Below are 21,950 nucleotides of genomic sequence, written 5' to 3' on the forward strand. Positions count from 1 at the left end.
ATCCTCTCACATAACAGTACTTTTTTTCTTTGATGACAGTTCATTGCTGTGTCCACTAAACTAATTTGTTTACAGCTATAAATTGCTTCACATTGTAGAGAAGTTCCCTAAGAAGGCATTACTACTATGCTGTAGATTCAAAAATATTTCTTATTTACAAGCAGCCAGTGGCAGAGTCTTTTTGGTCACTTGAGGCATTCCCCCACATCACCACAGCACTAAACACACTGTCAGTGTCTACCTCATTCAGTCTCACCCAGAAATAATCCTATAACTAATTACTTGACAAAAGTACACATCACAACATAAATAAATGCAGAAATTTTAATCTTCAGAGTTATTACTGCGAGAAGAGACTGTACCTATTCTCCAGAAAAAAGTATTCTTTCAAATTATGATGATCTCTTTTCGCACCTATTAAACAAAATTATTAAAAGTCCTTCATTTTATTTAACAAGGGGCCTTGTTTTTCCCTCTTCTTCACACGAGGCTTCCTTATATTTGCGCACCTCAGCCATATAAAGGGACCATGCATCTTTTGGTGGTTCTTCTTCCACTTCCTCCACCTTCCTTACTTTTTTCACCATTCCTGTAGGGAGCACTCTACCACCACGGCGTTTTCCAACAAGGGATGCAGTTGGTCTTTTCAAACCAACAGATGGTGCAGTTGTCTCTGGAGAACTTGCTGTAGGAGGTACACTGCTCTCAGCACTCTGTCCTGCCTCCTCAGTTTCCTTAACATCTGGTGGTTTATTGGCTTCTTGCATCTTCTTAAACATTTCCAAAAAGCTGCCATCATTCTGGAAAACATTTTGAATTCTTGGAGGTTCAACATCTCCTTTCGATTCCTCTTCATCATCATCATCTTCCTCTTCCTCCATTTCTCCATAAGCCGTAACTGGTTTGTCCCATCTAACTGAGCTTTCTCCATACTTAGCTTCATCATCCGAGTACCTGGACGTACCACGATACCTCTCCTCTCTGTGACGTGACCTGTTTTCTGAGTGCCAATCATCGCCACTATTTTCCCGGTGTCTGCCATAACGCCTTGAATTCTCAGAGTACCTTGGCTCATTATCGTACCTTGAATTTTCACCATACCTCCTATCATCAAACCTTGAATCATCACGAAATCTCTGTTCAGAGTACCTCTGACCATCTGGGCCCCTACTGTCTTCTGAACATCTCTGATCATCACGATATCTGGAATCATTGTATCTTGAATCTTCAAAATGCCTTGACTCTTCCGAATATCTCGATTTTTCGATGTATCGAGAACTTTCTTCATATCCTTCACCTGACCTGGATTCTCTGTGGTAGCGTGATGATTCACGATACCTTTGCCTATCAACATATTTAGGACTGTCATAAAACCTGTCATCAATTCTTTCACGCTCCCTTACATTGCCCCCCCTTCTGTCCCTTGAACGTGATCGATTGTAATAACGATTGTCTCTAGATCTAAATCCACTCCTTGGAAACCTCTCATCTCTACCATTTCGTGACCTCGAACGTTCAGAGTATCGACCTTCTCTTGTTCTGTAATTTCCTGGTCCCCTATCATCATCCATCCCTTCCCATGACTGCCGTCGTTCTGGAAAAGACCCTCCCTCTTCAGGTCCGCCTGGTGGTCCCCCCGAGTCTTCTCCGGCGTCTCTGGGAGCCTCGGACTCCTGTTGGAAGGCAGCAGAGCTCGAACTGCCGCTGTCCAACCTATGATACACCATCACGTGGGATGCCCCTTCTCCTCTCTGTAGTCCACCTAAAAGGAAGAGAAACTGCCTGGTGTAATTAAGGTGCTAAACACTGTTTCATATGGAATTTGCCGGACTAAACAACTTCATTAAAATTTTCTGAAACCACAATCCATCATTGTAAGCTATATTCCAATAAAGTGAGTATTTTATCTACACTGCACATTTAATAACGGACAGCAAACATTTAGGGCCAGCCTCATTTAAAATCCTGTAAATGTCAATTTCCTTTTCGAGAAACCAAAAGGAAAATAGCAATCATGTGGATAAGATAATGTACAATCAGGCACTCTTGGAATTTCAGTAAATAACATCTCTAAATAGAGGACAATATCCTGAGCAATCTGCTCCCCCCGCCCCCAACATACATACACATATGTAAATACAGACAAATCGCTCTATGTACAAATCCCCAGGATACAATAATTCAAACAACAACAAATAATGTTAAAGGGACACAAAAGTACCTCACTGTTATAGAACATGTATTGTCTCTCATAGTCGGCACAGACATTTTTTCCCCACCGATCAAACTTGCCACACAAAAAGATCATCTTAGACCGCGAAAATAGATATTGGATGGGAAAGGATGATGGGCTTGTCTTACAAAAATATGGATTATTTAATGTGTAAAAGAAATCTCTTAAATGAGCAACTCACTAAAAAGAAGTGATACAACAAATGAGAGAAAATTACCAGAGCCAAATAAGAAGTAGGCTAAAAAAATGAAGCAATAATGTAATTTTTCCAATAACACTGCAAAGCTGCTGCATTCCACGACGTTAGGGCAAAATATATGACTAAGGAACTAGCTACTGCAAGCAGTTGTCCATTTACATAAGCTGTAAATGTCATTATCAGGCCCCACATTTAAATGTAGCAACTTCACTTGGCATACCATAGCCAAATATTTCATAATTTGTTTTTAGCACACACAATACAAGATTAATATTTTATATTTTCACGTGTCGCAAAAACATTTCAACACATCCAAATCTCACGTATGTTCACAAATGGGAACAGAAATTGCAGTTGTATGAACCAAAATTGTCACATTTTAAATAAACAATAGAATCCCCTCAAACATGTAGCTTTAATACTGAAAGATTCCTGCTTTTCAAAGTTGATAACTTCACTATATGAGAGAGGGGAGTGGTAGGTGAGGGGGGAGGGAGGGGAGGGAGGGAGGGAGGGAGAGCTCAGATGAACAGTGATGAGATTGGAAATCTCTCCTGAAAAAGTATTTGATCACATGTTGATGCATTACACTAGTAGAGCTGGCCTGTAGTACTAGTGTTACAACTCTGCTCCGCCGAAATAAAAATTCTCAACTGTATCAAACAACCCTAAATCATGCTAAGTCAATCTTATGTAAATATGCATGTCTCTGTACCTGTAATTCACAAGCCATTGTGTGGTGTCCAGGTACCAGTACTGTTTCCTCCTCCTCTGTTCTATTAACAAATTGTGCACAGGAAGACTTGCTGTTGGTGAACTTCAATACAGGAGTAATAAATTCTTTGACTCTTCTTACAAACAAATTAAACAGTGAACCTCTTAACACCTGACCAAGTGAGATGACAGTGGCGACACACCGGATTTATATTCATGAAGACAACTGTTCAAATCTCCATATGGTCGTCCAGATATAGGTTGTCTATGATTTCCCTATATCACTTTATGTAAGTTTTAAGATAGGTCCCTAAAGGACACAAGCAACTACCCATTTCAAGCTGATGTTCCATCTACGGAGGTTATCATAATTAATGGCATAAACAGATACTGTTGAAAGCACACAATACTAGAAGCAAAAGAGTCTTAGTAAACAGGGGGTCAAAAATGCATACCTTAAGAGCTACGACCAATTTTTCCATCTTTGTTACTTTGAAACACAACTGTTCTAATGATCAAGTACTTGTAACTTTTAAGGTATGCATTTTAGTGCAATATTTGCTGGATGTTTCTTTCTTATTATTGTCCATACTACCACATCTTTTAATATTGAAAGCAAAGAACTTGCAGTGGAAGGGATTTATTTCACAGTATCGAAGATGGAAAAATTGCTCGTAGCTCTTAAGGTATGCATTTTCAACCCTATGTTTGCCGAGACTTTTTGCTTCTAGTATTGTGTACTTTCAACTATATGTGTTTACGCCATAATTATGATACACCCTGTATAATGGCCTTGTCAATAGGTGCTAAGCTATAATCTTCATTCTTCCATGTTCATGCAGAGTGTGCCACTTTAGTTCGTAAGAATAGCAATAATGGTCTTCAACTCACTAAACAAACCCTTAATCAATAAAATAAATCAATTATTCTTTGCACGTGTATCACCTTATTAATCCTACCTCATAAGAGACAGAGTGACAAGCTGTATTCAATACTCTGCCTTACAGCAAGTAGATAATTTAGTCTTAAACCATTATCAGTGTACTTGTCTACACTGAAGCATTACTAAGAAAAGGCAGCTCCCCCTCCAAAACACACTTTTATTATGTTGCCTTAAACACAGCAGTTGTAAAAGCGACACATCAGTATTTAATTGTGCAGATATTTTTAATTTTGTAGAATCGTACATCCAAATCATCTTGGCAGTCTTCACCCACTACCATGTACTTTGTCTTTACGTATATTTTCACGCCCCATTTTGAGAATAATTCACGCAGTTTCCTGAATGTGTAACAAGGGTCATCAGCGAAGAGCAAAGAAAACTGTGTGTATTCTGCAGGGATTCCCATTCCACAACACTTTTTCTTCCAATTTTACAAATCTTCTTCCAAGCATAAGTGGTGCTAATGAATGTCATCATCTTAAGACTCTTATTTATGGAGAATTCTTGGGAAATTTTGTTACCTACTTCAACCATATAGTTGTAAACTCTCATGCAAGCTTCTTATTGCCTGGTCATACTTATTTCCAATAATGAACTTCTGCACTGCTACCCAAAACTTACTTAGTGGGACTGTTATGTACCTTCTGCAGAGGAATAAAAGTTAAATGAACTCATTCCCCTTTCTAGCTTCATTTCAATGAGGTATTTAAGAGTGAAAATACAATCTGCACACAAGCTTCGAATCTAAGTACATTTTGCTCCTCTGACTTGTTTGCGCTTTCATTTTACACTTCATTACTTTACTGTACAGTTGGGCTATTCATCAAATAGTACTAATTCATCTGTAATTTGTACAATCTTGTGTTTCCTTTATTAAATACGGATGAAATAATTGCTCTCTTCCATTCATTTGGCAGTTAAACAACATTTAAACATCTATTAAATATTTCTGCCAGAATTTCTAAAACAATACACTACATGGAGATTACTATGAGCAGAGGACTGAAAACTAACTGAGGTTCCCTACTTCAATAGTCGAGACTGAAGATAGCTTCAATGAGAGCTGCAAAAATGCTATACGTAAACTGATAAAATCACTTCAAAGACAATTTCAATTTGCCACTTTTTGATCAATTAATGCATTTGTAGAAGCCGACAGGTACATTTCTATCAAATCTGTGACCAAACTACTGGAAAATCATCTTGAATTAGTTGTGAAAATCTGATGACTTACAATATGGAAAATTTATACCTAGTTCGGTTCAAGGACTTAGTCATGGTGAAAAATTTGGAGAAGATACCCACAGATTTTTAAAAATTAAGTACCTATTAAAATAGTATTGAAGAACTGCAAAAACAGTAACATTTGTACTATGGGTTCAAAAGATATCAGATTTTGCAAAAACATATTAAAAAACTATCTACAAAAACCCAATAACACCTTAATGTTTTACTCATACAATATCGGTCATGAGAAAATCGCTTGCTCAGTTGTTCATGTTCAAATTGCTGTCAAAGAAGTTGGTAGCAAAATAACAACTTGGTTTTTTAAACCCTATTTAATGGATTTCTTTGGTTATAACATATTTAGGAAGGTGGGAAACATACAAACATGCTTCTGTGAATCTGTAAATACCTAAAATCTTTGTGCAGAAGCACAGCAATGAGATCCCCAAATTGGTTTCCGAGTTGATTGAACACCATAACAGAGCTGACAGTTTACATTATTAGGCTGTCCAATAAGCAGCTGACCATAGTGGTGGAAGAGAGAAATCACTTATGTTTCCAAGACAACAAAGCCAATCTGTACTGATAGAAACCTGTGTCTAACACCAGCTGCAAAAAATCTAAATACCATGTCCAAATGTGTTCAACTCAGTACTATACAGCTCCTCTGTGGAGATCAGGATGGATTTCAAAAGTGAAAACAGTTGAAACATACGTCTCTTGTGTTCATGAGAGTTTGAAGACTATGTTAATGACATCCATGTTACACATTTTTGTATTTCGCTATGCACTAATATATAATGAAAACAGTACGTACTTAAAAATAAACAACCCATGACTCAACTGATGATGCTTCACATTACCTAAAATATGGTGTACAGAAGAATGCTTAAGATTAGATGCGTAGATTGGATAATTAATCAAGAAGATCTAAATTAAACTAGGAAGAAAAATATGATGGGTACAACTTGACTAAAAGATATCACCAGTTGATGACACATCCTGAGGCATCAAGGAAAAGTTAAGTTTTCAGTAAAGAAGTGAGCAGATTACAATTATTGGGGAGGTCAAGGCTTGACAACAGTAAAGAAGTTAAAAGTTGCAAATGTTATGCAGAGAAGAAGAGATGACCAAACAGAATTGACTGGTGTGGAATGCTTCACCAAACCAGTCTTCAGAATGAACAGTAACAACAACAGAAGAACAACGTTTACTTACAAACAAAACATGACAATGTTGTGACAAATGTCCATGTCTGTGATTCTCACCGAAGCTATTCTCACCAAAGCTATCATTTACATACGTCTTTCAATAACAGAACTGTTCTAATATTCCGAATCACTTTCAGGAAATTAGTACTGGTACAATAACTGGCAGCCATACTATTAACACTTTAAATCCAATCAGTTAACAACACACAAATCTCAATGGATATCTCAGCACAATTATGAGTACAGCATTAAATCAGCAGGCTGTGACAGTTAAATACTGTATTATGACCTTCCGAACAATTCAAAAATTTAGCTATTGTGTTAATCTTGACAGTGAAAGGACAGATTTATCAGTAGCACAGAAAGAAATTTCGACGAGACAATTTTCACATAAGAGTGATGACACCAATGTCCACCACCAAACAGCAGGCAGTCCATCAGGTCACTTTGGAAAGCAGTGGAACAAATTAAAAATATCTTTCAATTAAAAGTTCACTCCTACAAAATAGGCCTCAAATTACTATGCTGCCTGTGTTCTAGGCTACTCGTAACCATATGCTCAGTAAAATATTTGCAAGCAGAGCTACTTTACATTAACCATAAAGGCAATTCATTGAAACAAAATTTGTTACTGTTTAAGGATTATAAACATTGGAAAGAGGACTAATAACGCAATGGTGCATGTAAACTGCACATGAAGTATCAAATCGTGTTCCTCTCTCCATCATTAAAATTAGGTTATGTTTACTTAAAATGAACTATTAACAGTTTACTGACAAATTAGTGACATGCAAGTGTACTCAAAGTGAATGCATTTTTCTTTTTGAATATTTCTGGTCTGAGAACATACATACACCAGTCTCAAGAAGTTAAAGAAGTATTATAATAGAAAATACAGAACTTAGTGGTGGTGGTCGTGGTGAAGAAAATGATAATGAAAAATTAAGAGAAGGGAAAAGAAACAGGGTAATGGCCTATAAATATAGCAAAAATTTAACGTTCTGCCCTGCAAGCCAATATATACCAATTAAGCCCTATTACTTAAGCAATGCTTCATTTAAGTTTCTTCCAAGATGAATAAGTAACCAGGTAAGCAAACACTATTTTACTCTAACTTAGCTGTTCTCAGCTACTAAAGGTATTTCTAAATCTTCCCCGACATGTTAGGTAGCAGCTTTCTTGTATAACTGTTGTGGGGTTAAATTTCCTTCAATTTCTTTAATTCTTTTTTTCCACACAAAGCAACTAAGTTGAAGTTAGTAGATCATTCAGATTTCAACCCCATATATCTGGCACCAACTACACAAGGCATGTTTTTTCATGTACACTAAATACAAGTTGTGACGTAAAATTACCTGTATTTAGATCCACACTGTGTAAGAAAGTTCACCCAATTTTCCTGACAGTTCATCAGTATCAACTGTGTACTCTTCTAGGGAGAAAAAACTGAGAAAATCAAGTGAAACATAAGGAGGAGGGGGGAGAATAATGATGCAGAATATTTTCCTTTGGTCAAGTCTCTTAGCATTGACCAAACAACACCTGCAGAAAAATGTTCCTGTCGGCACACGGAAGATGTGAATATGTTCCTCTTTGATTGTAGCCATGGCGAAACCAGTATACACTTCAGTTTCGTCGTTTCGTGGGTTCTTGAGTCATGTCTGAAATGAAAGTTTTGGCAGCTGAACGTCACACCAGTTGTGATGAAGTTAAAAGCTTGTTGCGTGGAATCGCTGCATAAGAAAAAAATAAATAAGGAACTTGCTTCGATTTATGACTGGATGAATAAAAGACGTCAGCTCGGTTGCTGATATAATTTTTAATGGAAGACCCAAGAAGTTCTTTTAATTATCTTAGAATGTCACCAGAACTGTTCACATTTCTTCTAAATAGAGTTAATTATGCGATATGGAATAAAGATACGTAATACATGAAGCACTGTTGCCAGAACTTAAATTACATATCACATTGTGTGCATTACAATCGAGAACACTTGATAAGATGCTGTTTTAGTGGTGATGGCGCGTTTTCTTTAACACCAATAATTACTAACATTAATAGTAATAATTATTAACATAAACAGCAGTAATTGTTTGAAGCACATTGCATTAAGAAGAGAATGGTTTGCAAACTACTCTCTTGAAGATAGATCTCTACAGCGGCAATATTTCAAAATTCAAACGTATGTGAATGGGGAACACTGCTGCGACGTTTTAAATAGATGAATATTGAATAAAGGATGCAGCTTCTTTATTTGTGTAGCCTTCTATCTTGTCAACAATATTCCTTTTTTAAAAAAAAAAAAAAATCTGCCAACTCAAACAATGGGATTTTAGTCTTGTAGACGAGAGCATTTCCACAGCTAGAATTACATTTGCTTGTATTTTTCTTAATTCAGTTGTATATGTGCTCCTAATTCAATAAATTTTGTCCTGCACCTCAGATACTGTCAAACTATCTTATGTTATGATCGCATGTGAAGGTCTCAGGAGCAGCAACATGTTGCTTACTTTTGTAATCAGCATCACTGAAATCCCACAAATACCTATGCAAAGCACAGATGTCTACACTCTACCAACACACAACCACAAAACTCATGCAACTAGTGTTGTCAAAGTTGGAACACGCCGAAAGTGTTTAGTTTCAACAACGAGTTGGGCAAACGCACGGCGCACATGCACAGTAGCCGGTAGTGCAGTCGCCTGCAATCTAGTGTCGTCGTGTAAACTAGGCTTAAATCTGTAACTTTACTGACTGATAGTCTCTTTATATAAGCAGAAAAATGCTCCTGTTGGAGCACAAAAGTGGTGAATACATTCCTATTGAAAAGACTGATAGGAAAAATGGGGAACCAGCTGCCTCAGTTCTAATTCATACTTCCTCACCGAAAATTACGGCATGCTAACATAAACTTTCTTGTGGTTATAGATAGTGGAGATGGAAGGATAGTGCGAGTGGGAGGACAAGAGAAAGGAGACGGTGATGTGAGGAAGAAAAAATGGCAGCAAAAGAGAAAGGGAGATGGATGGACACAGAAGCAGTGGGAGCAAAAGAGGAGACAGTGGAAATGAAAAACTCAAATTAATGGAGACCATACATTAGCTTGGGAGGAGGGGGGGGGTTTCTGGATTCTCCCAGACCTACGTGCTTTAAGACTTGGGCATAGGGGGAGGGTGTGTTTGGGACCGAAATGTTAAACACATGGACATAAGTGAAAAAATAGTGTTTGGGCACCCAGAATTTTTGAGCTTCTGAGGTATGGTGAAGACACTGGCAGTGGGAAAGAAATATGAAAGGAGTTGGTGTGAGAGAGAGGAGACAGTGGATTGGGCTATACTGTAAATCAGTGGGAAAAAAAGACATTGGGGTGTAAAGAGAGACAGGGTAAAGGAATTTAGAATCTTCTGTGAATATGTTTGCAAGCAAACTTTTTGGTAGGAAGGCAGAATAAAGAGTGAGACAGATGGTTTCCCTCTTTTCCGAAGCAAGTTCCTTATTTTTTTTTCTTATGCAGCGATTCCACGCAACAAGCTTTTAACTTCATCACAACTGGTGTGACGTTCAGCTGCCAAAACTTTCATTTCAGACAAGACTCAAGAACCCACGAAACGACGAAACTGAAGTGTGTACTGGTTTCGCCGTGTCTACAATCAAATATGAAACCATTTGTGTACAACTCATTCCACGCAACGAGTGGCGCAACCCAATGTCATCATGTAAACTACGCTTTACGTACTTTCACATGTGAACAACAAATAAGTGTGCATAATATAAGATTAAAACAAAATTGTTTGCTTTACATTTTTTTCTGGATACTTTGTTCATCAAAAACAGATTATGTTTTTTATGTCGTTAGAAATATTTTACTGAATTTTCAGTCTTTACAGTTTTACATAATGTTTCGCAGTCAATGAAAGTTTTTCAGGCATATTAAGACCCTTTTTTGTCCATTTTTCTCACTGCAGTACAGCTTTGGGCGTACAGTGTTTGTACAGGTGTAAAGTGCCCACTATGCAGAGAGAGCACTTCAAGTTTTATTGGTGAAAAAAACATTGATTCATAACAGTCTAGTGACCTCAGAACCCTTGCGATGACCCTAGAACCCTTGCCATGTGTTCACTTTTTGAGTTAAGACTATATTTACACCTGAGACCAGATATTACTTGCATAAGTACAGTAATTTTGAACCTCTGGATCTCTGTAACATACAATGATATCAAAACAGATAAAATCATCTTAAGCATATACGGTAAAAATTTCAATGATTTTCCATTAATAGGCATCATAGACATGGTCATATCCACAATCAGTACTTTTAACATGCTGAAAATCAAAGTTTTTCGTGTGTAACTTGACAACCGACACAGATTTTCGAAAACTGGGGAAAAAGTGTTTCTAGATCAATAACCTACAGAATGTACACTTAAAATCTGAGGCATTTGCTATGGCTAGTTATTTTGATAATTGCAACCAAAGGTGCAAAAACAACGAAAAACCAGTTTTTGCAGTTTTCTGCATACAATAACTTTGAACCTCAGGGTCTCACTAACACGTAGTACAGAAATAAAAAATTTCGAAGTTCCCTGAGAATATCATCTTAAAAAAATCACGTTTTCTCAGGAATCACCCAATAACAAATAGTGTTTATCGAGCCACTTAAGAATCACTCTACACCATCATAACACAAAGGAACCAATTTGATTTGCTCAATTTGCCTGTGGGCTAGAAGCAGTGCGCAGCATTTAAATTACAACCCTTTACAAGCAGTGTGCAGCATTTAAATTACAACCCTTTACTGTGCGATAGCTACAGTATGCCAGTTCGTTCAGAAGATACACAAATGGTTGCTACGCAAAGGAATAACCAAAACATTTGACCCGTTACATCTTTGAGCAATAGACAAAAATCTCTTTTTCATTGTCATGTTAATACGGACTAGTAGAAAACAAAATATTTCCTGCATTTATTAAGTGAATATACTTATCAAGATTTCACACAAAAACAAGAGATCAATGACAGAAAACAATACACCAACAGTGACAAAATATATGCCACAACTATTACATCAGTAAAAATTCTCCAATTATAAGGTATTCATTACAGTCAATGAAATCTACAAGGAAAAGTAAAAGCACAACGGTACCTATAGGTGAACTCTATTTAGAAATAACATGCAAGTTAAGAACTAACCTGGTATGATTACATATCTATGCAGTTAGCAGGATTGTTAAGATTAAGACAACATGTAAAACCTTACACGTTTTGATATTACTGCTATATATCACTACTGAAGTCATTGTAGCCTCATAACATGTTCAATTGAGCCTCTTTTTCGTATAGACATGAAATAAGGTCTGCCATGGGCAACAGTTAAAGTTCCTCCATCTAGATCTATGACTTATCTACACAATATTAGGGACACTATTTTTTGTATGCTGCAGTGCACTTGTCCCGATACCATTGTTGTTTGTTTCAACAATGAAAAACAAGGTTGGATACTTTTTGAACATCCCCTGTATCTATTTTTCCATGCTTTCTGATCCTGGCTTTCGACTGGCGCTTATGAAGTTAAAAATATATTTCTGTTTTAAAAATTTTTTTACTTTTCCAATTTTATCTCCTTTTTAAATAATTTATTCATGAGTGTTCATTTCAACTATTGGTTTTAGTTCCAGATTAGTAATGCTTCTTTTCGAGACAGCATACACATAATGGTACATTCCAATTTTTGCATTGGTTTCTGGCTTCCCAGAGCACTTTGTTTTGTGGAAACAACACGTTAGTGCATTAGCAAACTTTACTTTTAATGTTCATTCACAATACCATCTGAAAAAGGGCTTTCGGTAAATCTTAAAGATGATTCTCATTATTGGAGCGTCTGTGTGCCGGCTTTTCTGTATTCTGTTCCATATTTTACTAAAATATCCCTAATGAAAAATAGGTGAAACTCTAGAAGTGCCATTTTTTTGCACTGTAACTGACCTTTGGCAAGCATTAGCTTTTAAAATTCACTAATCCAGAAAACAAACGAAAGTTTCATAAATCATTTCACACACTTCCACACAGTAGTATGTCACAACAGTAAACTTTAGTTTTAAACTACAGTACACCGAGATTTATTGACTTTTTCACCAGAATTTCTTCCCTGCTTCTCTCTTGTAACATCACAGATTAACAATCAAAGTCACATAACAAACTCAGCTTCTCCTCACTTCAGTCACCTCTGTAGTTTTGTTTTCCTCACTTCAGTTACCTCTACAGTTTTGTTATGTTGCGCCTGTTGTCTGAACAGTTGTGCTTACGGCTGTTCCACAGTTGTGAAGCCAGAGATTCAGGTCTGGAAAGGAATACCATTGTGGAGATGTCCCTGCTCAAAATATGGTCTCGTAAGTGTTATCACATAGCCACTACTGAGCGGGTGGCGCAGTAGTTAGCACACTGGACTTGCATTCGAGAGGATGATGGTTCAAACCCAAGTCCGGCCATCCTGATTTAGGTTTTCCATGATTTCCCTAAACCGCTTCAGGCAAATGCCGGAATGGTTCCTTTGAAAGGGCATGGCTGACTTCCTTCCCCATCCTTCCCTAATCTGATGGAACCGATGACCTCGCTGCTTGGTCCACTTTCATCAAAACAAAGCTTCTGTTATGGACTAAATGTGCTGTGAAACATTGCACAAACTTTTATCAACAAAATTCCTAATTTCAAATAAACTGTCACCACCTGTGACGCCACACCTGCTACTGAAGTGTAGCGATTTTCGAAAGGAAAATAAAACGGCATCGGGACACTATTTTGCTGAAAACTGGAGTTGTCAGGCTATAAGTATGGACCAATAATCATTTTCAACTTTTTACTTTGATCCATTACAAGATAAATAGCAACAAAACAAAGTTCTTCAAATCCAGTATCATTCTGCCTTGACAATCAAGAATGCATAGATTCACAAGTATATTCCTTTGTGTATACACAAAATCAACGTGTTTTGTCTGCCATAAAATGTAATAGGCCTTCTGACAGAGTATTATAAAAAAAATATACAATGCTCAAGTCATTAACCAGATGACATTTGCACCGTGAAACCGGCTCATCAAATGCATGCTTTAATGGCTGGAAATTTATCTGTTTCCAATCAAAAGTGACACTAAGGTTTGCACTGTTCCAAAGTGTTTTGCTATCATATTCCGATTCATCCAATTCTGAACATCTGCCAACTTCATATTTTGTAGAAGTGTCAAACTAGTGTGCTGTTACCAGGTGATGTATAGGGCTGAGTATATTATTTTGAGCTTCTGCTGAAAACTCAACACTGCTACAATGTAAGACCATTCATAAACACTATCACTCCTAGTATCTCCATCATCTTTCAACCCACACAAATGCATTAACGTGACAATTACCTCCCTGAAAACGTTAAATTCATACTGAGAAAAACCACAGAATGCCTAGTCAAAATCTAGAATAACAGCCCACAGTAACAAACGTAAATGCACATGAACCCTGTAACTGGAACACTGAAAATCTAAGGGAAAGAACAGTGCGGAAATTATTCTCTGCTTGTTGACACGTCTGGAACCTGCAGGTTCCTGTGACTCAGCAGGCTTAAACTTGTCCTCTGCAGTGAGGGGGCAGGTGGAATGGGACATGTAAACACATCAACCCACAGATCACACACTAAATGCATCCACAGCACTGGGAAACAGCAAAGGATGGCAAGTTCACTTGTCCACAGAAGTCAAAGTGTTAACAATATTCCTTGGCACATGGATGATTGCCAAGAACAGGCCCCTGGTTTCCACAAGATTGCACAAAAATTTTGGAAGAAAGACATAATTTATAGTTGTGCGAGTCCCACCTTCAGTCTATACACTTGAGTAAAATCAACTCAAAGTTTAAAATAAAGTAGAAAATTTCCTATATTCAAAGTACACCTTTGTTTTAATGTGAACTTTATTTTATTATTTCTTTAGTTCCAACATTATAAAACACATTACCACATTTGCGGATAATTGCAAATACCTCTCCTACTGCACTTAGCTCCATAGTCTATATAATTTGTTGCAAGAGCAATTACACTATTCAGCTCCTTTACAGACTTCATGCTCACTGTCATTCTTTCCGCTCTTTCAACAGCAACATTTTGGCGAAAGTCAACCCTCTCTTGAAAAAGAACATTTTTCTCTACAAAATGTTCTTTCTCCCTTTGTATAGGTAATCCCAATGCATTATGAGTTACACACATTACCAGTAATGCATACTCTCCAACTTATTCCTTAAATTTAATTTAGTCGTGCCTTGATCGTATACAACAGCACCTTGCACGATACTATAAGCTCTTTATCACCAGACCTAAAGTTCCACTATCACATCCGACCATTTGGAAGCTGATGGTAAAAATAATTGTCACTAAACAATGGGTCATTCCATGTCAGTTCAACCAGGGGCTCCAGCTCAGTTTCAGATTTGACTGAAAGTCAGTACCCTAATTCTACTATGTGTGGAACGCTCATGTACAAAGTATTAGTTTCCCCTGCCAATTAGTTCCAGAATTATGACTTGTGAAAGAAGGTGGCATGACCCAGAAATTGCAACCCGCATCTGGCAATCTACCTTCAGATCCAATTTCAGGTCTTAATAACTTTGGAACTATTCCACACAGTCCAGCGAAATTTTTACAACCCAGTAACATCCACTTAGAGAACACACTCCATGAATCAAAACACCAACAACATATTTCTGAGGGAAGATAAAAATTCCAAAGTGTGATTAAAAAAATGTAATACGTTAAAAGGTACATATTGTAGGTGCCCTATACGCCAAATATAATTCACTCGAAAAAGGTATGAATTTTTTGTGGTAAGCTTAATGTGGCCTAAACACACACAGAACTCATCATGCCCATATCAGTCACAAAAACTGAGTTACATTAAAAAAAAAAAAAAAAGACCATACTGATATATATCTCAAAATTTCAGCATGTTATTGCAAGACATTTGTGTACAATGGAAGTTGACAGAGGTATTTGGTGATGTGGCAATTGTACCACAACAGAATTTTGTGAAAACATATCGTAAACTGTTCTGCCTCTTCTTATCCTCCCCCACAACTGTTTAATCACTAAGCAACAATATACAGACAGATTAACACAACCTATCATTAATGTATACTGCACCTTAACAGCTAAAAACCAGTCAATTGTGCTTTGAACAGAAGTTTTCCCACACTTTATCTACTGTACTCTGTACATTGAGTGGCAAATTGTACTGTCTTCCTGACACTGGTAGGAACTGGAACAGTCATAAGAATATGTTAAAAATGAATCCAACACCTGTATGCCAAACTTGGCCAATGAAATGATCTTGCTGGTGCCATGAAGTTCACAAATACATCACCTTCTGCTTCACAGCACTCTGCAACACATCCTAAGTACCATTTGTCATCCTAAACAGCAATAACATAGCAACCTGGTTGTATGTTGCTGCTTTTGATTCTGAATCCTGAGTCAGACACACTGTGAAGACACATGTGCATGAACCTATAGTTATAACCAGACAGTCTGCTCATCTGCACATTGTCAGAGTCCACTGGGGAGAAGTGATGATGACTCCTTGTGCCTGCAACAGTTTTAATGTGTTCTAGTCTGCTTTTTAGCAACTCTGATTTCACCTCATCTTTCGAAACATAGAATGATTGTATATGAGAGATATTTTTCTGTACCCAGGTAAATAATTGAAGAGGTGTTAGAATGTGACCTCCTATAGGGTGCTGCAGAATAGCTCGTGATGCCATGCACTTAATGGTAGCACCAATACCATCACATACATTTTTACCATGACTTGTTGCGAAAAAATTCCATTCTGCATGTATCTGAAAATCATGATAATGCATGCATAAACTTTTGAAATTTTTACAGTTTTTGTACTGACTAGCTGCCCCATCACTGAAGTATTTCGCAAAATGTATGTGAGGCAGCTTGTTTTTCACATATGCCATGACAGTGCGAATGTTGGCACGAACTGCAATGGCATCATGAATTAAATAGTCTCTAAAAACGCACAGGTTCATGACAGACACATCACCTGATTCACCTCTATAGTAAATCACAAATGGCTGGAGAGTTGCTTGACTGTTGTCCCAATGATATCCTTAGATGGCATCTTGAACTATAAATTCATAATTTTCAGAAAAGTCTAGTATTTACTATAATTTCATCTTGTTTCCAATTATCCTTACAAAACTGGAGATACGCTGATTGTGCTGTTGCTGTGAAGCTGTGTGTGGTCAGTTTGTCTGGTTTTAGACAACACATTTCAACAAAATCTTCCACTGTACTTTGCTTTGTTCCAAGACTTGTGCGATTCATGTGTGTCCATTGTTTCTTATAAACAAGTTCATCTTCATCCCTAAGGAGTTCACCATACAGTTTGTTATTCATGTGTTCTGCAAGATTTGCCTTACCAGGACACTTTTCACACCTGTGTATCATACACTGGTAGGAAGAGATGTCACACACTAGCAGCTTCATTGCACCTTTGTAATCCGGACCAGAATCCTTTATAGCAGCAAACATCAGCTTAGCATTTTGACGGGTCTCACATACACAAACATTGTGTGTGCCCTTTGCACTTACAGGCACAACAGATTTTGGCCGAAGATTGAAAAAAGATGATAAACCTACTTTGGTATTGGGATACTTTTCCTTGAATTCTACATATAGTTCTGATATGTTGCATAGCAACATTCTTTTTTGCATCTGTACACGTACATTTCCCATTTTCACCATTCCATAGTCTTTTTTTTTCAGGCATTATTCGACTGTAGTCATTATTTTCATAAAACTCTGACACTAGCACCTGTATTTCCGAACTCAATTGCTAACTCTGAGCCTGCTGAAGTTGTGGAAGCACTCCTTGGGTTGCTTTTATTTTCCAAGCTTCCTTTACGATATATGTAGAAACATTGAATTCCTTTGCAGTGTAGTCAATAGACCAGCTGGAAGGTGCAAGGCTAAGAATTTTCTGGCGTGTGGATATGGCAAATTTTTCTTTCAAATTGTGCACAATTTTGTCAAAATCAGAGCATTTCTGGCATGATTTCTGTTCCTTTGGAGCACATAGTTCTTCCTCTTCCACCATGAGTGTGTGAGTTATTTTGTCTTTTAGTTCCATTTGAGCTTCTTGAAGTTTTCTTCTACCATAGCTGGACCATTCTCCTCTCCCAACTTTGTGTGTCTTCATGGGAGACAAACCAAGAGCAGTCACTGAAGCATTTAATTGCTCATCCGCTGTGGTTGTAGGTGGCTGATACTCTTTGTCACTGTCATGTAAATTATCAGAATATTCTCCATTTTTTAGCACTGTAACACACCTGGAACATAACTTCTGTAATGGTTTCATGTTACGTCCCATGCACTGATTCGCTTTCAATACTGATTTTATATCAATTTCTCTGAGGCTGCACTTCACCGTATTCTTATGAATCCGAAATGGATCAAAACAACTTCTTTGTAGGAAAGAATACTTATCCAGAAACACTTTCATATGATTATAAACACTAAAGTTTCCTGGAACTGTACTACTTCTGCCCACAGGATGTATCCCGGATCTCCATAGCAACATATCTTGGTCCGATTCATCCAGATGATACAGTACAAAGCGAATGCCACATTTTGTTCATTATGTTGTTTTATGACATTCAGATGCTTGTGCTCTACCGATACCGCAACTTGTTTGAACAAAAGCACCACTACTACACTCTTCTGCCTCCATACTGACTTTCCACAACAGTACTGACCAGTCTGAACTAGAATCTTAAAAACATGAGTAACCTGTAATGGTTGCTTGTTTCCTTTGTTGTTCCTGCCTAACAATGACCCATTATGTCCCTGAAAACTACCATTGTTTAACTTTCTGTTGCCCGATTGTTCCCAACAATTGCTGCAGCTTTATCTGAAGCAAGCTGTCTGCATCATCACTATTACTTGCTAAATCGTGTTAAAAGAAAAGCAACCCAGTACATCTCAGTCAACTTTTATTAGAAACAAATGCCTTGCAATAACAAGTTGAAATTTTGCCACATACTATATTATGGTCTACTTATGCAGTGTTTGAAATTTGCCATGGATATCACTTGTCCCTTTTGTGCTACCACACTTCGAAAATCCATGTTTTTCAGGTAATTTTTCAAATTTTTGTATTTTGTGTGCAGGTAACTGTTCGTGTGACATATGGGAAAGATGAGACGTTAAGCTTACCACAAAAATTATATTTGGCATAGAGGGCACCTACAATATGTACCTTTTAACATATTACATTTTTTTAATCACATTTTGGAATTTTTTATTTTCCTCGGAAATATGTTGTTGGTGTTTTGATTCATAGTGTGTTCTCTATGTGGATGTTAATGGGTTGTAAAAATTTCACTGGACTGTGCAGAATAGTTCCAAAGTTATTAAGACCTAAGGTGGGTCTGAAGGTAGATTGCCAGATGTGGTTTGCAAATTCTGGGTCCTGCCACCTGCTTTCAAAAGCCGTAATTCTGAACTAATTGGCAGGGGAACTTAAAGTTTTGTACATGAGTGTTCCACACTTGGTAGCATTGGTGTGCTAAATTCCAGCCAAATCTGAGACTATCAGCTGGAACATTTTCTCAAATTGGTTGAATTGATATGGAATGAACCCAGATGTTTACCTCAGAGGTTGAAAAACATATCCAACCACTACTACTAAGACACTGATGTCTAATTAAGCCTCTAACAAGACATTCCACCACAAGACCACAAAATCCAATAAGTGGAACTCATTACATACCACAAATGCTGAACAATGCCACACATTTTACCACACCATTAGGGGATATGAAGTACATTATGGCCTCAGAGTTACTGCAAATGTTCTTTTTCTTACCTTTACATCCAACTATCTCTCCAGCCAAGGTTGTTCATGTCCTATTGGACTATTTCTGAACAAAAACTTACGTTTTTGATTACAAAATCAAGAAGTTACCTAATTTTAAGGTAAGTTATTGAAACTCCTGCTGAGATATTTAAAAAAAAAAAAAAAAAAAAATTAAAAAAAATTTACAATTATCACTTTTGTACATGAAAGTTTTATCCACTTACAAAACAAACACACAATGGTTTGTTCCTAGACCTGGAAAATTTGTGAACTTTCCACGATGAGACCCCTATAACATTTAGAATCGGAGGATGATGTTACTATGTATATACTAAATAATTACGTCAAAGACAACTGGACTTATGTATTCTGTACTGGCAGTAAATGAGTAACTTTGTTACACATTAGACACTTTTCTTACAGCCTTGGATCCATTGTGCAGTTTGTGAACTGCAGGCCACTGGGAGTAAAAGTGCACTTAACAGACTCAGCTTCAGTTAGTAACTATTTATGTAGTGAAAGGTAGGAAGTGAACATAACAAATCATGCATCAGATGGTTAGACAAGATGGCAGAACCAATGAATATATACCAATATATACAAAAAACCAGTAACCAACTTTATGATCAACAACAGCAAAATCAAAAATCATCAATCTCGCACTGTCATGTCAGAAAAAAAGTAGTACATTTTATCAGATGTATCATACTGTTGTGCCAAATGGTCGAACGATGAATAAATGAGTAAATAAATTATATTAGGGTGCAATGGCCTACAGTAGAAAGAAGTTAATTATTAAAGTTGCACAGTATACACTTTTATTTCTGTTAATACTAATGAATATTTGCAAAATTGCATGTATAATCAGATTGTTATCTTTACTATTTTCCACAACACACACACACACACACACACACACACACACACACTTTTGCTTGCAGCCTCTCTGATGAGAGAGAATTTAGTTTTTAATTTCAGGATTTAAAGTGATTCTACATGTTGAATGAAATCTGCAGAAGTAAAACTATATCCAGAAGTCACATTTCTCTGCAGCATACTTCACCTCCATATAAAAGATTGTGTGTTAAAATGCATAGATGGCAGAAATGGCTTCTAATAAGGTGATTCCAACTGTGTTGTTACACACATCAAAAACTATTTTATATATGATTGATAAATCAAAGTTCTGCACATGCACAAACTGATTCTGCAAAACTTCTTGGAAATGAATGCCAAAACATGTAGTACAACAAAATTTAACTTCCAGAACTTTGTTGTAAGAATCAATCTGGATAACATAAAATAGGACTGCATAAAAGGCGTTCAACAGTTGATTCATCATCAACGCTGTGAAAAGAAAATTCAAGTTCTTTTACTTGCACTTCCCGGCTCCTGCCACACGTACAAAACGGCTGAATTGAGGAGTGATTGATGACTAAATGGATTCCACCTACGAAGTAGACAAATTAACGCAACCCAAAAATTGCAAAACATAGGGAAGAAATTCAAACTAGTGCAAACGTTAAGACCCTGTGACAAGCATCATTACCCTATTTTACTGCAGTTGAGCTACTCGTCAGCATACACAAATCTTCAAAACGACTGGTGTAGCACACTTAATAGTCGTGCAACACGAAGTTCATTACGGTTAGGAGCTGTTTGCGTAATATGTTACGTTTAGTCTAACGATTTTTTGTGTCTGAAAACATAATACAACTTCATAGGCATCAATAAATCCACGAAGAAGAAATACAATGTTGGAATGCCGGAATCTCTTTGAAAGCTGCAGATTTCCTCTAAGTCACTAGCGATAATTTAAACAATTCTAAAAACGAGTAAACGACGCAAACTACACAACAAAGTACCTTTCAAAACTTTCTTCCCGCACTGGAATACGGTGGTTCACTACCAATGCATTTACGTTCTACCGACTAAGTTGGATAGAGGGTACACTGCAGTTAAGTAAGGCTTAAATAACCAAAATAAAGAAAAAAAAACTTATCACTAAACTTTTCTTATTATCATGTTATCCAAATAATCTTTGCAGCAATATGAAGCAAGGTGCTGATCAATAGTACTCCCTGTTATTACAAATGAATTGTTCATGCAGTTTAATTGTTTACTGTGGCACATATCAATCAGGGGAAAGCGTAAAAACACCGGAGATCATTACCTAAGAATCAGTTAACGTCTTTCCTACTTTTAACTTAGGAAATACTCCTAAATTCCTACCTCTTTCTACTCGAGTATAATGGCCGAAAACCAAGGATGTTACACCAAAGACTGCGTTCTGCGAACGATGAATTGAACACTCGACTTCAACTTTTAAGTTCCGTAATAATGCGAAGCTGTAGATGCTGCCAAAATATTGAAACATTTAGCAATCGTTTAATTTTCTGAATCCATTTAATTAGATAATAGTGCAAATGTCGACTCAGCTTTCAACACGAATGCAGATTCTGGATTGTTCTTTCTCGATAGATTTTTTTTTCCGCTTGCGTTTATCGAAATTCTCGACGATGACGAA

The 21,950-nt window shown here is 37.0% G+C and overlaps 1 protein-coding gene across 1 annotated transcript; it reads right to left on the reverse strand.

Moving 5' to 3' along the window:
- Positions 1 to 89: 89 nt before the first annotated feature.
- LOC126475494 (eukaryotic translation initiation factor 3 subunit A) lies at positions 90 to 21,913 on the reverse strand. Its single transcript, XM_050103400.1, has 2 exons — positions 21,656 to 21,913; positions 90 to 1,762 (listed from the first exon to the last, which is right to left on the reverse strand). Exons 1-2 carry the CDS (start codon positions 21,798 to 21,800, stop codon positions 447 to 449), a joined length of 1,461 nt encoding a protein of 486 aa, XP_049959357.1. The 5' UTR covers positions 21,801 to 21,913; the 3' UTR covers positions 90 to 446.
- Between the last annotated feature and the right edge of the window lie 37 nt (positions 21,914 to 21,950).

The sequence above is a fragment of the Schistocerca serialis genome, chromosome 4 (genome assembly GCF_023864345.2).
Source record: "Schistocerca serialis cubense isolate TAMUIC-IGC-003099 chromosome 4, iqSchSeri2.2, whole genome shotgun sequence".
NCBI lineage: Eukaryota > Metazoa > Arthropoda > Insecta > Orthoptera > Acrididae > Schistocerca > Schistocerca serialis.